Raw genomic sequence first — 19504 nt, 5'->3', positions numbered from 1 at the left:
GTGTGTCTGATTTAGTCCACCTAACATTATGGTCCCAAGGTGCATCCATTTCCTACAAATGACTCAAGTTTCTTCTTCATGGCACACTGGAACGCCACTGTGTATCTAGACTACATTTTCTTTGTCCTTCATCTGTCGATTATGAGTTGTGCTGCTATGAACACAGGTGTGCATGGGTCACTGTAACATGACGTCTTTAACTTTTGGAAAGATACCTACAAGGAAAATAGCTGGGTCAAATGGGTTTTCTAGTTTTAGTTTCTTGAGTAATCTCCATACTGATTTCCAAAGTAGTTTGCTCGTTTATATTCCTACCAACAAAGTAGAAGGGTTCCTTTTTCCCACAGCCTCGCCAACATCTGTCATTGTTTGATTTCTTGGTGACTGCCATTCCTTCTGGAGTAAGATGAAATTTCAAAGTTGTTTCAATATGCATTTCTCTGATGGCCAGAGATGCTGAACATTTTCTCACGTATATATTATATTGGCCATTTGTACTATTTCTGAGAAATGTCTGTTCATTTCAGTTGCCCATTTTTTGGACTGGGTCTCTTATGGGGGGGGTTCTAATTTTTTTTTTTAGTTCTTTATTTATTCTAGATATCAATCCTCCATCTGAGGTGTAGCTGGCAAATTTTTTACCATTCTGTAGGTTGTCTCTTTATTCTGTTGGCTGTTTCCTTTGCCTAGCTATTTTTAATTGTTTTATTTTAAGTTAGAGTCATGCGAAATTGCCCAGGTTGGTCTGAAACTTGCAATAATTTTCCCTCAGTCTCCCAAGTAACTGGAGCTACAGACACGCACCATCACACCTGGCCCTGGTGTAAACTTTATTAGTTTAGTATGTCTATATAGCCCATTATCTCACTCTTACCATCCAAACTATTTTCAAATATAAACCTGCAGGTTTCTTGTTTTGTTTTATTTTTGTTTTCTGGAGACTAGGTCTCACTATGCAGTCCAGGCTGGGCTCGAACTTGCAGCAATCCTCCTGCCTCAGCCTCCTGAGTGCTGGAATCACAGGTATATGCCACCACACCCAGCTAAACCTGCAGTTTTATAATATGTCTCACTGGGAGACAAAGTTGAATCTCAAATTCATGAAACTACTCTCATAATCAAGAATCCTATCACCAAAAGTAAAAATTAAGCTGCTTAACAATAAAACATTTGATTATTTCTATTTATACTTATAGCTCCTTTAAACATATCCAATTCAAGAGTTAAAGGCCAGATGTAATACTGATATATAAACATAGGCAATTTTTTAAAGAACTATAAAATGAAAATACTTACCAGAACCAAGTGTGACAATTTATCACTGTCAAATACCAAACAGCCTTTCCTAAAAATACAAGTACATTTATTAGTATGCTGAGAATAAAAACACTACAATTATTACACATTTCTTTCTTAGATCCTCTTTTCCCCAGCAGAGGCAGCATTTAAAATGTACAAGGAGAAAACAACTGGGCTTATGCCCATTCTTTGGAGCCCTATATCTGAAAATCACAATACTGAAAAGATCCACAGAATCACTTCAGAGTTAGAAAAAGTAAGTAATGTTCCCCACCCCCAATACAAAGCACCGCCAAAATAAACTTCTATAAAAAGAAAATTAAAATCTACAATAACCAAAAAATATGAATGTTTAATAGAAAAGATTCTGTAAAATAAATGTTTATTTTTAACCAAATCACTATTTCTCCCAGAGACTTTAAAGATATTTTAGGAAGTATGACTGTATCTTTTATTTTAAATCTGTTTTATCACAAGGTATACTGTAACCAAAGAAGGTTACTTCTAAAATTCTATTTTTTCAAAATTTAACAGTAACACTTAAGCACTAAGAAACTGAAAAACGTACACTGTAGACATAATCCTTGGACACCATATGCAAAAAGGTTTAGGGCTGTATATGTGCCTAAGAAATCTTAAAGGTGTTACTAAACTTAAAAAAAGTAACATTAAAAAAGGTATTCCCCCAGAAAAGCAAACCCCTGTTAGGGACAAGTGTTACTGTAAACTGCCATAAATGATCTCTACATATATGGCCAGGCAACAAAGTATCAGCTATTACATAGTAGGTTATAAATACACCTATGTGGGAAGGTTCTATTTCTCAAAGAAACTTGTGGCAATTTACAATAAACCCAAGTACCTCTTCTAACTGGCCACAGTAAGAGAGCAAAACAGGAGAGGGCTTGATCTACAGATGGTGAGTCATCTCACGTACATAATCAGTGTGTGCCTGCTGAGCAGTTTCCTGACAAACTTGAGGCCTTTGCTTGAGGTGGGAATAAGAGATGCCACCTATTAGACTAGAAAACCTAGTCACCTAAATTTGAGAAACTTCAGTCTTAAACATGCAAAATGCAATCCTCTAACCAAGGTACTTTTTGGATCTAAAAATAAGTTTGCTAACCTATACACAAGTTGAAGAGGAAAGAGCTTTTTCCAAAAAGATTGAGTCCTCACTAAGTGGATCCTTATTGCTCTATCAAATCCAGATGTCATCATTCTGGGGATGCCTGTTACTGCTGTTTATCTTACATCTTCAGCCCATAGCTCCAAAACTCCCTGGGCTGGAAGAGGATCATTTCTGCCTCCTGAAAGGAAGCACAAGGATCTGCTGTAAGCAGGAAATCTGTGGACCTTCCGAGTATGGGACACTCCAGAGACATGGCTCCAAAGAATTTACTTACCCTCAGACAACAGTTTCCTACTCATCAGTAACAGACAATGGCATTAACAGAGTTTAACCTAGTCAGCAGATTATCAGCGAAGTAGTAATTTCCCACCTCTCAATATTTACACCTGTTTAAAATTAGTCATGTATTTTCCGAATATCAATTCATCTTTCCTAAGAAAGTTTTAATACACTTTTTTTTGGAGACCGGATCTCGCTATATAGTACAGGCTGGCCTTGAACTTGCAGCAATCCTTCTGCCTCAGCCTCCCAAGTGCTAGGATTACAGGCATGCACTATCACACCAGCTCTAACTTGCACTCTTCCTGCTTCGGCCTCCCTGAGCCCTGGGATTATAGTCATAGACACCATTTCTGGCTTGTACCCTTTGCTTAGTTAGCTATAGCTCTAATACTTCACTGATAGGGATGCACAGAATATCAATAAATTCCAATTTGTTCTATAAATCAACTAAAATGTTTTAGGTGTCTCCAGGAAGGTTACGTTCCTCCCTCTGAATGTTTTCCAAATTATAACTGATGTCTGTTTGAAGCTGTGAAAGTATTTGTGGACTCAATAAATTTTATGCCTTTCATTAAAGTAAAAAGTGTGGAAATTTTTTTAGATCACCTCAACTGTATGTTATAATGAATAGATTCATCTAAGAATTTCACCCCCAAATCTGTGAAAAGCTCCAATTCTCAAAGTGATCTGTCAGCAACAAGAGCAATGCTTACCTCTCAAGACAGCCATCTTCGCCATCCTCGGGGTCGCTACACGGCTCTAGCAGAATACCTGCAGACTGGCAAAGAGAACACCACTGCTGTGTTAACAGAGCTCCCAACACTCACACAAAAGCAAAGTTCCCAATCTAAACTGAGGCAGGAGACTACAGGTTGGCTGAACACAAGTCTCTCATTTGTAACAGTCTGTAGGAGTTGGCATCTCTTTTTGCAGAGAGCAACTTCTCTTCCTTCAAAATGTGAATCACTAAGTCTTGCAGGGACCCTGTATTTTTTCTACCCTATGAGCCGGCAGGCCCTGCCATTATCATCTTTCCTTCTCAGAATTCTCGCCTTCAAAAATGACGGACTTCTGAGCCCACGTACACACTACAGCTTGCTGTGTTTCTCCTCAGCCCAAGACAAGTAGTACGCTGGTGACTTCCTAGCAGGAAAGAAGAGTTTGGGAAGACCTCACCAGACTTCTTTCTAATGCACACTGCTTCCACACAGGATCCCTGTGACCCACAAGTGACAGCTATCTCCTTCCTCTTGGGTGTCTGCTGGTTTCCCAAATATTTCTGAACTCCACTTTGGAAAAGAGGTAACTACATTCCAGGAGTTTCTCAGTGCTTGCAATACACGAATAATTCTAACTTTCAGAAAGCACTACCAATGAAGATGCCCTGGGGTGGACACATTTTATAGAAAATTTAATGATAAACCCAGGTATTTTTGAATAGTATCTTTTTTTGGAGACAGGGTCTCACTATGTAGTCCAGGCTGGCCCTGAACTTGCTTATGTTGCTTAGGCTGGCCTCAAACTCAGCAATCCTTTTGCCTTGGCCTCCCGAGTGCTGGGATCATAGGTGTGTGCCACCTTGCCCTGCCAGAAGTATTTTTAAAAAGAAAGTAAGTTTATACTCTCAAATGGGGCCCATTCCTATAATTCCAGATACTCAGGAGAGTGGCAGAAAGATCACAAATTCAAGCTCACCCTGGGCAACTCAACACGACCTTTCTCAAAAAATAAAAAAGGGCTGCGATGTAACTCAGTAGTAGAGCTCCATTTAAAGAAAGGGAAGGGGAGAGAAAGGCAGGGAGGGGAAGGGATGGAAGGATATCGAAAAAAAAATAAAGAGGAAAGAAAAAAATTACAAAGTGAATACTACCAAAAATGAACTTAAGAAAGTCAAAAGATAACTAACCAAAAACAAACAAAAACACACAACAAACTGAAAACAAGTATTGGTGGTGATAACTGTAAAGGTGCATTTTCCTTGGTGGCGCACCTGTAATCCCAGTACTCAGGAGGCTGAGGCAGGAGGACTGTTGAGAGTTTGAGGCCAGCCTGGGCTACAAAGTGAGTTCAAGACCAGCCTGAACTGTACAGCGAGACCCTGTCTCAAAAAACACACACAAAAAGTGCATTTTCTTAATAAATCAAAAAGGAAAAATTCCAACCATCAAACAGAAAAAGGTACAAAGCTTATGGGCAGTTAAAAATAGAAAAGATCTGAGCAACTGATTTGAAGGCAACAATATGCAATGGATTAATATCTTCTTCCTTTTATTTTTAAAATAAAAAAAGAATAATATATTCTCAATTGAAAAAAAATGCAACGGAACAACCACTGGTGAACTCCTACCACCTTGTCTAGTGAAACTCTGTGTTATCTCTAATGTTTTATCTAATAATCATTTTTTACTGTCTTTAATGGTTTGAACAATCTTCCATTCTTGTATCTGATAACCTGAGCAATGAAGCTGAAGATAACAATATGTAATGTGACAACCACTGTTAATTCCTATCATTTTGTTGAAACCCTATATCACTTTTAATGTTCTTGCTTTGTTTTGTTTATGTTTGTGATGTTGGTATGCTGCTACTGTTCTTTTTTTTTTTTTACTACTCTCTTTAAAATAAAACAAAAAAAAAAATAGGAAAGACAGTATTTTTATAAAAATGTCAATGGAAAAGAAAACCACAATTTACAAGTTTCACTTACCAGATGTAATAAACAAATTGACTACTGGTGACGGGATAGTGAAATAGGTACACTGAGACACTGGTAGTGATAGTATAAATTTGGTTCAATGGAGGGCAATGTGGCAATACAAACCAAATTACAAATGTATACACTTTAGGACTCAAAAATTCTACTTATATAGATTTACAGGACAAGGTTAATAGGTCAGAACACTGGAAGGATGTGTGTACCATACAACACACCTCAGTGAGCAACGGTTCGTGCTGAACAGTGTTGTGTTTTTTGTGATACTTAGGGTTGATCCCAGGGTATTATGCACGCTAGGGAAGTACTGTGCTCTAGCACCCAGCTATACCCGCAACCCTTCTTATTTTTTGAGACAGGGCCTTGTTCAATTGCCCAGGCTGGGCCTCAAACTTTGGATCCCCCTCAGCCATCTGAGTAGACAGGGTTCCAGGCACTCACCATCACATCCAGTATAGAACAGAAGTTTTTCAAACAGTTTTGTAATACACTGTCCTAGGGGAGAGGAGCTAATGTTGACAGGAATGGGAAGGAAGGGGGCTTTTCTGAGCATGTACATCTTTTAAAAACTTTTTACATTTTATATTAGCAGAATCTATAATATCTTTTCAGAAATAATATCAATGACCCACAATTAAAGCTTTTTAAAAAGACTTGGTGCTGGGGATTGAACCCAGGGCCTTGCATACACTAACCACAACACACCACTGAGCCACACACCAGCCTCATCAAGCGTTCAATCACTGGAGCTCCGAGATCAGTTTCATACTGGATAGGCAAAAGCCACTGCAAAACCGGTCCAAGTAACAATCCAGTATTCTATAGTACGACACTGATTAGCTTTGATCAAAATGTTAAAAAACACCAGGCATAATAGTGCACGCTTGTAATTCCAGCACTTGCGAGGCTGAGGCAAGAAGATTGCCATGCATTCAAGGTCAGCCTGGGCTACAAAGTGAGCTCAAGACCAGCCTGAACCCCAGAACTCCAGAACTCCAGAACTCCATAGCGAAACCCAGTCTCAAAAAAAAAAAAGGTTAAAAAAAAAAACAACAACCTGGTTTCCTTATGTTACAAGTAAATTGCAGAGACACAATCTGTAAAGTACATTTTATATTTAAAACCTTGACTTCTATAATATTCTAGCCCAGGACTGGCAAACTACAGCCCACTACCAGTTTTTGTACGGGTAGTAGGGTAAGAATGGTTTTTACATTTTTAATACACTCACAATGAGGCCATGATTTGTATGTCTTACTGCCAGGTGGCTTGAACCACCAGGGGTACACACATGACTGTCCCATGCATGACTGTCCCACTTCTACCACAAGCCATCCAGGGGATAGTCACACACATACCACCAGTGGTTTAAGACAGCAGGAGCATGCTGAATGGTTAGAGGTGGAGGGAATCAAAACAGTAATATACATATATATATATAGATTGATTGATTGATTGTCTTTCTGAGACAGGATCTCGTTATGCAATTCAGGCGGGCCTTGAGCTCACTTTGTAGCCCAGGCTGGTCTCTTAAACTCGCAACAATCCTCCTACCTCAGCTTCCCGAATGCTGGGATTACAGGCATGCGCCACCACACCCAGCCAAAAGAATAATTTATGACATGTAAAAAAGACAGCTAATTCAAATTTCAGGGCCCATAAAGTTCTGCTGGATCACAGCCATGCTCATTCGTTCTCTGGCTGCTTTCGTGCTACAATAGTCAAATCGTTGTGACAGAGACCGTATGCCTGCAAAACCTGAAATGTTTAGTAGCTCGCCCTTTATAAGAAGTCTGCAGGTACTACCTCTCTACCTAGTCTTATTCTTTGCTGGATTCCAGTTACCTACTATCAAACCACTTGAATCAGGCCATGAGACCATACACGTGAAACTCATCCATCCAGTCCAACTGGAATATATCCCCTCTTCTGGCAACTTCACCTTGTTGCCACACTGAAGGACTCATTCCACATTTTCAACCCACTTAGCATGAACTCTGCACCCTGGCCAGCTATTTCAAACTATTCTATGAGTGCCCTTAGCAGCGTGATTCAGTTTTTGATCAGCCTTCCGTCTTCTAGCAAAAAAATACTGTAAGAAGAAAATGTCAGTTATGATGTACCTTGCTAGTTGGTTCACTGCAAACTCATACCACCAAACTTCAGCCGCACCTCCGCTACTGCTTGAGTGCCTGCTGATGTCTACACGCTCTATCTGACTTCTTTTCATGGAGGCTCCTATAAGATTTTCCCTGTTTCTTCTAACTCCAAACCACAGAGTCTCAGGACTATTCCTGCCTCCTCACCTTCTGCAAATGAAGCATTTCACTTTACAATGTTTAGGCCATCTGAAATAAGATCACCAAACTATATTAAAAAATATTTCCTATCTCCCCTTCAACTGAGGATATATCCTGAACGCCAAATGGAGAAACTATCAAAACGCAGCGGCAGTAACTACATAAAGGAGCCAAAAGAACTACAGAAAAATAACTGAACAGGTAAAAACCTAATCTGCACAAGTCTGACGGAAGTAAGCAAGAGGAGCCTAATCTTTGTGGAACATTTTCTAGTCAGTAAAATAATCTAATAGCTAGGCGTAGCACATGGCTGTAATGCTGGCTACTTGAAAAGTTGAAGCAGTAGGAAAACAAGTTCAGTGTCAGCCTGGGCATGACTGTCAAACTGTGACACATTAGCGTGATTGGACTAAGAATGCCTAGCAGATCAGGGCACATTTCTGGGTGTGTCTGTGGGGGACATGTACGCACGACCTGGGGTAATTCCTATGATCTCTGGCACTGTTCCCCTGCTCTGCTTCCTGGCTGCCAAACTGAAGTATCTTCTCTCCACCACACCCTTCTGCCATGATGTTTCTGCCTTGGAGCTGGCAGGCTGTAAACTGAATCCTCTCAAGCTGGTGATTCAAGTTAAGCCTCTCCTCCTGTAAGTGCGGGTGTGGGCATTGTGTCCCACTGACGACAACTAACTAGTACACTTGGTAAATCAGCAAGACCCTGCCTCAAAAAGAAAAGTGCAAAAACAAGTGTGTGTGGTGGTAGGGGAGTAGAAACAGTTCAGCGGCAGAACACTTGCCTTACAAGCATCAAGCCCTGGATTTAATCCCTAGCCTACGCTTTGAAATTAAATACATCTTAGGAAGATGCTGCTTTTGTACTTTTAATTGCAATTATTTTAAAAACAGTGTTACCACTAACAAATGTGACAATGGTAATAACTTAGTTACAATGTTCACAGGTTTCCTCTCATTATAAAAAGATCCCAATTGCAGGGTGTAGAACATGCCATCCCAAAACACGCCTCTTTAGCATCAGGATTGTTTTGAGCTGATTATTTTGGGAAAGAGAAAACACAAGAGAAAACAGATAAATTTTTAAGACAAACTTTCATCTGTACCAGAAATCTCCACTTGCAAATTATCTCCTCTGCACCAGAAAGGGAAAACCTATTAAAGCACTTAGAAACTTATCAAGCTACCTAAAAAATTTTTACTTTCTGTCTAGGTTGCTGTTCCTAGTCATCTTGCTATGACTGGGTCTCCTCCACACTTCTGTTTCCGAGGATACTGTTATTTAAGTTAGCCCTCTGAGATTTAATATTTCCCTTGTTTCCTATGTATACATGAGATGTACATGCTGTTTGTTTTCCTGTTAATCTGTTTTTTGTTACAGGATCTACCCCAAGAAAATACTACAAAGGGAAGAAAGAAAATTATGTTCTTGTCTATATTACGTTCTTTGGAAAAACTCAGAAAGAAGAGCTTTGAGCAATAGCAAAATTCAGTCATAATATCACCAAATATCAGGTGGTATTAGTATAGTTTATTTCTTTACAAGAAGTACTTTAAAATAAGATGTTTTACGCCTACTTCTTTACCGGATGCTGGTTCTTACACTAGTGAGAGAATGTATATTCTTGTGGGTTTTTTTGTTTTGTTTTGTTTTGGTCTTTTTAAGACAGGGTCTTACTGTGCAGTTCAGGCTGGCCTTGAGCTCACTTTATAGCCCAGGGTGCTCTCGAACTTGCAACAATCCTCCTGCCTCAGCCTCCTGAGTGCTGGGATTACAGGGGTGAGCCACCACACCCGGCCTTTCTTGTGGGTTTATAATTGAGACCTAAGTCAGCAAAGACACTGAGTTATTGAGCCAGGCATGGCAGCGTAGGCCTGCAATCCTAGCACTTAGGAGGCTGAAGCAGGTAGATCGCTTTAAGTTCTGGGCCAGCTGTGGCTACATAGTGAGTTCAAGGCCAGCTTGCGCTACACAGTGAGACTGTTTCAAAAAACAAACCCAAAAAAGATAACAAGTTACAACTTCAAAGGAGCACATGATAGTCAGAGCTGTGCATTTAGTATACCTAATAGATTTTTTTCTATTTCTTACCTGATTATTTTCTTCATCCTCAAATACAAAATCTTGCTGTATGACTTCATTGTCTAAATTAGTGCCAGCCACAGGTTCTGAACACTCCTTGTTGCTACTACTGGCATTAATGATACCATCAGCAATATCAACCCTAGAATAAAGATTTTAAAAATCAGACCAGTCCTAATGATGAATATAAAATGCCTTTAAAATAAGTATCAATAATGATCTGAAAATTTACTTGTTAAATAAAATATGTCCTTTTCATGGAAATGCACACATTTTTTGTCGTGCTAAATTATATTATTAAATCTGTTATATTTATTATTGTCTTGCCCTGGGATGTTAAAGACCTTGAGAAAATATTCATAGGCAAATGGTTTCAAAAAAATACATGTACAGGCACAAATTCTCTATGATGAATGTTATCATTATATATGCATCAAAAATGTAGCAATAAATTTTTTTAAAAACTATACACACAAAAATATATGTGTCAAAACAATTTCCCTTACAAATGCACACTCCACATGATAATGACCCATTTGTCTTGGTTAAATACAAGTTCAATACTAGACACTATAGTGTTTAAAACTCTACCAAGTATAACAAGAATAGTTCCCTACTGCAGATCTTCCATCAAAAAGTTTAGAATATGCAAAATAGCATAGTTTTTGTTTACAAAGAAAATACTACTACTGCTGATGATGGAATATCAGTCACTTCCCCAGTGGTAAAAATAAAAGTACTGTCTGAGAAATGGGCAAAAGTTTTCAGGACTCTAAGATGAGCTGGACAAACTCTAAGGAATTTGTTTATATTGCAACTTTTGAAAGAATTCCAAACTTTTGTTTTTGTTTTTTTGAAACAGGGTCTCACTAGGTATTGCACACTGGTCTTGAACTAACTATGTAGCCCAGACTGGCCTTGAACTCACGGTGATCCTCCTGCATCACTCAGCTCCTGTGTGCTGGGGTTACAGGTGTGCGCCACGAAGCGTGGCTTCCTTTTTGTTTGAGACAGGATCACGCTATGTAGTTCAGGCTATCCAGAACTCACTATGTAGACAAGGTTGGCCTTGAACTCACAGCAATCCTCCTGCCTCAGCCACGACAGTGCTAAGATTACAGGTGTACGCCACCACACGCTTATTTCCAACTTTTAAATGCCACTATTCCAACTTTTAAATGCCTTCCTATTCAGCCCAAATACTACCTACTGCATAAATTTTAATCATGCTTTCAAAACACAAAAATCAGGGCCATCATCACATAGAGCTGCAGTGGCTGGTAGTGCCATCCTGCAGTTACGCATCAAGGTATTCCTAAAATAAACATTTTAGTCATTGGTACGCATATCCATTCATATTTTTCACTTTGTATTTCACAGCTATGTCCAGTTAGCCCTTTTAAAGTCTTCTTTTAAAAATGTCTCTCTAGTGAGGAGGCATGGTGGCACACACCTGTAATCCCAGTGCATAGGAGGCAGGAGGATCATCTCAAATTCTAGGCAAGCCTGGGCTACAAAATGAGTTCAAGACCAGTCTGAACCACACAGAAAGACCCTGTCCCCCTAAAAATTCACTCCATCCAACCTTTTTTTTTTTTCAACTTTCCTAGGAATCCTCCAAACAAGTTCACTTTTCACATGTCTCCAAAATACAAACTGACACATGGAAAATACGAAGTAAGTTCCTTGTAGCTTCTAAAGGAAGGACACACATATCCTAAAGTGAAGGGCAGAGGTAATAGGAAGAGGCAAGGCTTTCCTCCATCAAAAGGTACCAGGTCACATGAAGAGTAGAGTAATATCATAGAGATATCTTTTAACTCATCCAAATTCAACTACTAACAGCTAATCTAACAAATGCACACGTAGAAGATGTGCATGGTGACATATGCCTAGAATTCTAGCACTCTGGCAGGTTGAGAGGCATGAGGATCACAAGTTGCAGCTCAAGTCTGGGCACTTTAGTAACTTAGTGAGACTGTCACAAAAAGGGGAGGGGGTAGTGGTTTGGGGACATAGCTCAGTGCAAAAGCCTAGGTTTCATTTCGTTTCATTTCTCTTTTTCCAGTACTGGGACTTGAACCTAGAGCCTCGTGCTTGCCAGGCAAGCACTGTGCCACTGAGCTACATCCCTGGCCCAAAAATCTAGGTTTCAATCCCCAGTACTGCCAGAAACAGTGTACAGAGGAGAGGTTTGAAGTAGAATAGCTTTTTTTTTGTCTTTTTGAGACAGGGTCTCACTATGCAGTTCAGGCTGGCCTTGAGCTCACTTTGTAGCCCAGGCTGGTCTTGAACTTGCAAGGATCCTCCTGCATCAGCCTCCCAAGTGCTGGGATTACAGGCGTGCACCACCACGCCTGGCTAAGATAAAATTTAAACAGCAAAGGATGATTCTGTCTACCATTTCACTCTACCACAAGCACCAGTCAGGTCAATCTGCTGTTCCTGTGCCTGCCGAGATCACTGCATGCCTCAGTGTGACCACCTCTTGCACAGAGTATGACTTACTTTTCAAACAACACAGCCCTTTAAAGGTAAGGTTATCATTTCATCCAGTATTCAGGGAGGAAAACATGGCTGTGTTGGACTTAATACAAATACTTTATGGATGAGTCACAAGACTTTCACTGTTAACTTAGTGGGTACAATTTATATACAAGTACATACAGATGTGCCACTTTTACACTGACTTTCACAAATCCCCAAGCAGGATGAGACTACTATTCAAGAAAAAGAATTGTTTTTTTAGACAATAAACAACTGTATAACTCAATAAAAATTACAAAATATTTCTTACTGATTATTAGGTCTTTCTTCATCACAATTAATACTTCCTGCTTCATTATTACACACCACGTTTTGCTGCTGTACATTCTTAAGATCATGATCTATGCTGCTCTGCAGATCGAAAAGGTGCTGTTCCACAGCCACTCTAATAGTTCTTTCTAAAACACTACAAAACACAACACATTTTTAAGAGCAGTCACCCTACTGGGTATTTGGCCACATAAACTAAAATGTTAAAACCTAAGACACGGGGAAGGAGATGAGCAAAATATATTACACGCATTAATCCCCTCAAACAACATGAAACCAGAGGGGAGCGCAAGGGGTGATGGGAGGTGATCAAAGGGTGTTATTGCATGCACAAATCTGCCAAAATGAAACCCAGTAAACCTAATAACCAACAAAAAAGTGAAAAGGACTTTATGACAAGTCAAGGGAAGCATAAAATAAAACAGATGATGCTGGCTTACATATTCAAGCAAAGTTTGCCTAAATAGATGATCCTATACAAATCAACCATAATGTCACTATTATTACTTGAATGAGAAGAATCAATTGTCTGATAATTCATTCCTTACAACACAGAAGCCAATTGAAAAGCTGGGTTTTTTAAAGCTAAGTTTATATGGCAAAATAATTTACTAAGACTCAGCTAAATAAAAGAAACTATAAGAGCATTACCCATATATTTTACATGAACTTTACTTTTAAAAGTAAATTTAGCCAGGCGTGGTAGTGCACACCTGTAATCCCAGCACTTGGGAGGCTGGATCTTTGCAAGTTTGAGACCAGCCTGGGCTACAAAGTGAGCTCAAGGCTAGCCTGAACTGCATAGCAAGACCCTGTCTCAAAAAGACCAACAAAAAAAAACAAGTAAATTTAAATCTCTACCAACATTTTTTCAATTATTTGAGAGGATGAAAAACATCATCCGAAAATAGTTCATCTTTATTTTGTACAATTTGTGCAAAGGTTTCTTCTTCATTTGCTCCTACTGCAGTATGTAAAATAGTTTACTATCTATGTATAATCTTCATCTCTATGACTAGCAACATTTTAAATTTAAAAAAAAAAAATCTATCTTCAGTGGGTACAGTGACCCATCCCTGTAAGTCCTAGCTACCCAGGAGGCAGAAGCAAGAGGATCCCTCAAGCCCAGCAGCAGTTTGAGACCATCTTGGGCAACACCGAAAAATTCAAACTCAAAAACAAAAATGTTCTCTTCCATAGGTATATTACTTACTCTGCAGAGGCTGGTAAGATGCTGGTGGGAGATATATGGGCACTGAAAACAAAGAAAGAAATTAGCTATAAAAATGCACTGAAAGCTGCTCCATTTGTATTACCCTGATACAACTAAGAGAGCATGTACCAAACTTGCATGTCTCCACTTACATGTCACTGGAAATATTTTGTGACTATGTTGGTAAAGGTTTCAATTATTAACAAAGAAAATAAATTTGAGATAACATATCACTAACAAAGGCTGTGCATGCTCGTAATCTCAGCACTTGGGAAGCTGAAGCAGGAGGATCATTGCAAGTTCGAGACCAGCCTGGCCTACAAAGTGAGCTCAAGACCGCCCTGAACTGCATAGCGAGACCCTGTCTCAAAAAGACTAAAACAAACAAACATATCACTAACAAGGCCAAAAACTTTAAAGCAAGTATCATATGTGCTAAAGTTTGACATGCATTTATCTTATTTAATAGTTGTCAATACTACTGGAGTTATAATTATTCCCCTCTTTCCACAAAGTTAAAGCTCAAAGATGTTAATTAACTTGCCCAAATGCACACAGCATAGCCTTGGGTTGGGAATCCCAAACCCCTATTAATAAAAATGTTCTACTGTCTTCTGAAACTAAAAAACTGACCAATAACGAAAATAAGTAACAGGACAGCATGAACATTTTTAACAGAATGATTCTAATTTTGTAAAACAAAATTATTTTCACAGGAAAAGACCTTTAAATAGATAAATTGGGGTGAGCGTGACATATGCAACTGCAGTACTTCAGCCTGTGATTACCTGGGGAAACACTAACCCCGTCCAAGGCTGGAGGAAAATTACTTGTACTGAATTTAAGAGCATTAGCTACTCAGGAACATAAGCTTTTAAAAATCCTCTGTCAGGGTAAGAGGAAAGGTACATTTAAATGACACTAGAGGCTGAAGGTGGGGCAGCCAAGCAAAACTGATAAGACCATTTGCGACTGAGCGTGGCAGACAAGCTGAGGCCCATCAGCCTGCTCAAGAACTTGCAGGCCAGCGCCTCTGGCAGCATGTGCCTGGTGTCTGTGGGGCACACTCTGGACATGGTCGAGGTGCAGGGAGACTGGGGTAGGGTACTGGGGAGGAGGTATGGGTGGGGCACAGCCCCTGTACAGAAATGGGGCTCATACATACAAGCTTCTGTGGAAACCCTAGAGAATCACTCTTTCAGAAGTGGGCAGGGACAGGCATGGTGGCACTCCCCTATAACCCCAGGACTCAAGGGGTTGAGGCAGGAGGATCACTGTGAGTTGAAGGCCAGCCTGGGCTATATAAACAAGTTCAAAGTCAAGGTCAGCCTGTACCACATAGTGAGACCCTGTCTCAAAATGGAAAAAAAAAGTGAGCAGAAGCTGCATCTTGTACTCCAAAGAGCCAGAGAGCCCACGGTGAGCAGCCTCCAGCCACCCCATCAAAAGCACCTATGAGAAGGTCTCTGCCCCAGTTCTGACCCTGCACTACTTTGGGGATGGGAAAGAAAAAACAGCTGCCTCAAGCTGATTTTAGCCAACACTAACATTTTATTATCAAGGATGAAACATATCCCCTGCAGTACCAGGAAGAAACTAAAGACAGATGTAGGGTTGCTCTGGAGATGACCTTTGACACACTCGCTGGCTAAAATGCACCATCACCATCTCTCACACACTTCCCCATTACACTAAAGTACTTGGCCATTCAGCCTGTCACCCTATCGGCCTGGGAAGCTAATGATGTCCTCAGTGACTCTGCCTCCTCCAAGGAAATCAGGTGACCAGCTCTCCACAGGGTCAGGCAGATTCCCACAACTTCCAAGTGAGGAGGCCACTGGTCGTACTGAGGCTATGGGAGGAGGGAGAGCAGAAGCACACCCCTCCTCAGTGCCCTGGAACACTAAGCAAGGCCTTACTGGAGACCAAAATCCAGGTCCTATGACTCTATTTGATACTTCATCCTAGTTTTGTAACCTTATTTCTCTACACAGGAAAGTGACAGCCAGAGGAGGCCTGTGGGCAGCAGACATGAGTCTTGGGGAAATTTATGTGCAGGGCTGTTTAGAACACTGGAACCAGTTTCCTTCATACATAGGAAAACAGTTCCATGAACTCTTTCTGGGCAGACTTGGGCAACAGGTTCTTTAATGCCTATCATTCAAGAGAGAAGCTGGCTGAAGGAGAGCTCCTACTGGGGTCATGAAGATCAGGATTAAAGCAGCTGGGCTGGTTGGGGCACTGTGCAACAAGCAATCAGATGTTTATTCAGCAGATGGTAACATGCTATGGGTGTTAGTGCTGCTAAGGTAATGTTCATTCCAAGAACTATCCAGTAAGGGCAAACAAATGCACTAGATTCCTAAGCGTATCTGACATCGGAACCCACAGGGAGGAGTGACCCTTGTACCACTCCTCATCTTGACTTATACCAACACCTGTAGCTGCGCCTCACCATTTTTTAAAATGCTGATTCAAGTCAGTACTATGAAGATCCTCTGAAAAAATGTGCAAATACAATCTCTAACCAACACACAGAATAATCTACCAAGTTAATATTCTTGGTATTCACTGTAGGAAACCAAATGAGTATCATTTACCATTCACCCAAAAATCTTTGGGTCTCCCTTTAAAAAGTCTATCAGCAGCAAACTGCACAAGTGCTTCATCAGACAACAGTGAGGCATCTTCTTTGGCAAACATGACCCCTCCTACCCATAAATTTCTTTTTAAACTGGTGGCTCATGCCTGTAATCTTAGTATTTGGGAGGCTGAGGCATGAAGATCATTGCAGGCTCAAGGCCAGCCTGGGCTACATAGTGAGTTCAAGGCCAGTCTGCACCACAAAGCAAGTGCTTGTCTCAAAATACCAAAAGGGTCTTTTTTACAGGGTCTCACTATGCAGTTCAGGCTGGCCTTGAGCTCACTTTGTAGCCGAGGCTGGTCTCAAACTCAGAACAATCCTCCTGCCTCAGCCTCCCTAGTGCTGGGATTATAAGCGTGGGCCACAATGCCCGGTTTGTACCAAAAAGTCTTAAACTACAAATATTATACTGGTGTTTTGTTTATTTTGTGGTGATGGGGACTGAACCCAGGGCCTTTGGACTGAGCTATATCTCCAGTTCTTTTTATTTTGAGACAGGATCTCCCTAAACTGAGTGGCCGGAATCCCAACTTGTGATATGCCTGCCTCAGCCTCCCAAATGCTGGGATTATAATAGCCGTACACCACCATGTGTGGTTTATACTAGGTTTTGATGAATCGATTATTCTCAGCTCTAAATGCCTTCATGCTGGTCCTCTCAAGAGAAGTGCTTAAGAACGTATTCATATTTAAAGAGAGTTATTTTAAACTTCATTTCTAAAATCAGAAAAGCCTGAGAAACAAACCATATATGCACACACAGAATCGTAGTGATCAGTCTGTTTCTAGTAACTTTCATGAAAGCTAAAAGTTAAAATATTTACTGATTTTTGTAGGGGAAAAAAAACCCCAAAAGATAAGTGAGTCTTTTCTAAAAACTTTTATTATCAGTTGAATATTTGCTGTAGTAATCTATTATTTGTATTATAAATTGAAACTATGAGTTGACATTTAATTATACAAGTTAGAATTTCATGTGGTGTAACCTGTTGTGCCTTCCTTAAAAATATATGCAATCTACTAAACTTGCATGACTCCTTACCTACTGAGATATTCATTTTAGTTTGAGTATTTAACTGTAATCCATGGACAATGTACTTCATACTGAATGATACAAGGGTGTTGATAAATCCAACACCTTTCTCTTCACCATGTAATTTGTGGTTTCTTTTTTTTTAATCTTTTTAATTATGCACAGGGTCTCGCTGTGCAGTTCAGGCTGGCCTTGAGCTCACTTTGTAGCCCAGGCTGGTCTCGAACTCACAATGATCCTCCTGCCTCAGCCTCTCGAGTGCTGGGATTACAGGCATGAGCCACCACGCCCAGCTTAATTCGTGGTTTCTGGTAAACATGCTTTAATCAACTTCTGAAAAATGTGCTGATTCCCAACTACTTACACTATCAATGTCTGTTACTAAAGCCACGGTTTAATTTTTGGTAGCACTCGTATCTTCTCCGTTCTTTCTCAAATGTGCCATTGTTGGTCATCTGCTTATTTTGCTAGAGTAATGTTCTCCCCTATTGTCAGATTAGAGTATCACTAACGTGCTAGTGTATACATGAGCACAAGACATTTCATAAACAATCAAACAAAGCCAGGGGTGGTAGTACATGACTGTAATCCCTGTAATCAGCACTCAGGAGGCTGAGACAGGGGGATTTTAAGAGTTTGAGGCCAGCCTGGGCTACCTAATGAGTTCAAGACCAGCCTGCACTACACTGTGAGACCCTGCCTCAAAAAGCAAAACTAAATAAAAACTAAACAAATCCTACAAAACAAAATAATCAAAGCAGCAAAAAGAATAATAATTAATCTAACCAGAAATGCAAATTTAAAGTGACAATTAAGATTCACATGCACAATTTTGCTGACACTATGAAGCTGACACTTAGATTACAAATGTATGATCTTTAACTCAGAAATTCTGTATTTGAGACTCTATTAAATGGTCCCTCAGATCTACCAGATCCACTCCTAAATATAAGGGAGGGGTTATACCACAAATTGTGTTACAACATTATTTTTTCTAATACTTTACTATAAAACTTTCAAAAATATATAAGTGTTTAAAAACTGTACAAAAGTACCTATAGAGCCAGGCATGGTAACACACACCTGTAACCCCAGCTACTCAAGAGGCTGAGAGAGGAGGATGGCAAGTTCAAAACCAGCCTGGGTAGCTTAGCAAGACTCTGTCCCAATATAAAATTCTAAAATCTAGGAGGTGAGTTTGAGGGTATAGCTCAATGGTAAAGCTTTTTCCTACCAGGGGTGGGAATGAGGGTATTTCTGAGCAAAATATTTTTTAAAATACTCCAAACAAATCTAAAAAAAAATTTTTAAAAAGACAACTCAACAGAAAATAGGCAACAGACTTGAGAGGCATTTCACAAAATGAACCAGCCAATATCTGAATAAAAAGGGAGAAGGACTGTTCATAAAATGACAATAAAATATTGTAACATAGGGGCATGGTGGTGTATGCCTGTAATCCCAGCACTCGGGAGGCTGAGGCAGGGGGATCACCATGAGTTTGAGGCCAGCTTGGACTACATGGCAACACCTGGCCTCAAAAAATAAAAATAAAAACAAATATTGTAATATATATGCACCAGATTATTTCTTACAAAATACTGGCAAAGTCATGAAGCAATGCGACCCTTATACTGCTAGTGCAGTTGTAAACTGAAATGGGCACGCTAGAGAATAATCTGGCAATATTTACTAAAGCTGAACACAGTAGATATATGTGTCTTCATATGCATGCAAATGTATACCAGGAAGTGCACAGCAAAGTACTCATAATGGTCAAAACTAAGACATATTACATATAAATATATTATGACAGTATTAGTCCTATTAATTAAAAAGTTAAAACATTTATCCACCAATGGTAAAATAGATAATTGTGGTATAATCATATAAAAAAATAATTTACAGCAAGGTAATGAACACAGATAATTCTCACATTCAATGTTTAGCAAAAAAGGCAGGTGTGGTGGCACACAC

The 19504-nt window shown here is 39.8% G+C and overlaps 1 protein-coding gene across 9 annotated transcripts in view; it reads right to left on the bottom strand.

Moving 5' to 3' along the window:
• Fam13b (family with sequence similarity 13, member B) overlaps positions 1 to 19504 on the bottom strand; it is a 76537-nt gene that overhangs the window by 24775 nt on the left and 32258 nt on the right. For 6 of the 9 annotated variants that reach the window (XR_001233529.1, XM_005382138.2, XM_005382140.2 and 3 more), the window contains exons 8-12: positions 13851 to 13892; positions 12618 to 12773; positions 9830 to 9962; positions 3427 to 3491; positions 1297 to 1345 (exon numbers count right to left, since the gene is read on the bottom strand). Coding sequence is in view for 8 of the 9 variants with exons in the window: in XM_005382138.2 (XP_005382195.1) it covers positions 1297 to 1345; positions 3427 to 3491; positions 9830 to 9962; positions 12618 to 12773; positions 13851 to 13892 (445 nt within the window). In the remaining variant the exon portion in view is untranslated. The remainder of the gene's footprint in view (positions 1 to 1296; positions 1346 to 3426; positions 3492 to 9829; positions 9963 to 12617; positions 12774 to 13850; positions 13893 to 19504) is intronic. The other 3 variants (XM_005382142.2, XM_005382143.2, XM_005382141.2) reach the window with 2 other exon arrangements.

Source organism: Chinchilla lanigera, unplaced genomic scaffold (genome assembly GCF_000276665.1).
Source record: "Chinchilla lanigera isolate Chin_1 unplaced genomic scaffold, ChiLan1.0 scaffold00017, whole genome shotgun sequence".
NCBI classification, from domain to species: domain Eukaryota; kingdom Metazoa; phylum Chordata; class Mammalia; order Rodentia; family Chinchillidae; genus Chinchilla; species Chinchilla lanigera.
This window is presented reverse-complemented; position numbering and strand designations above follow the sequence as displayed.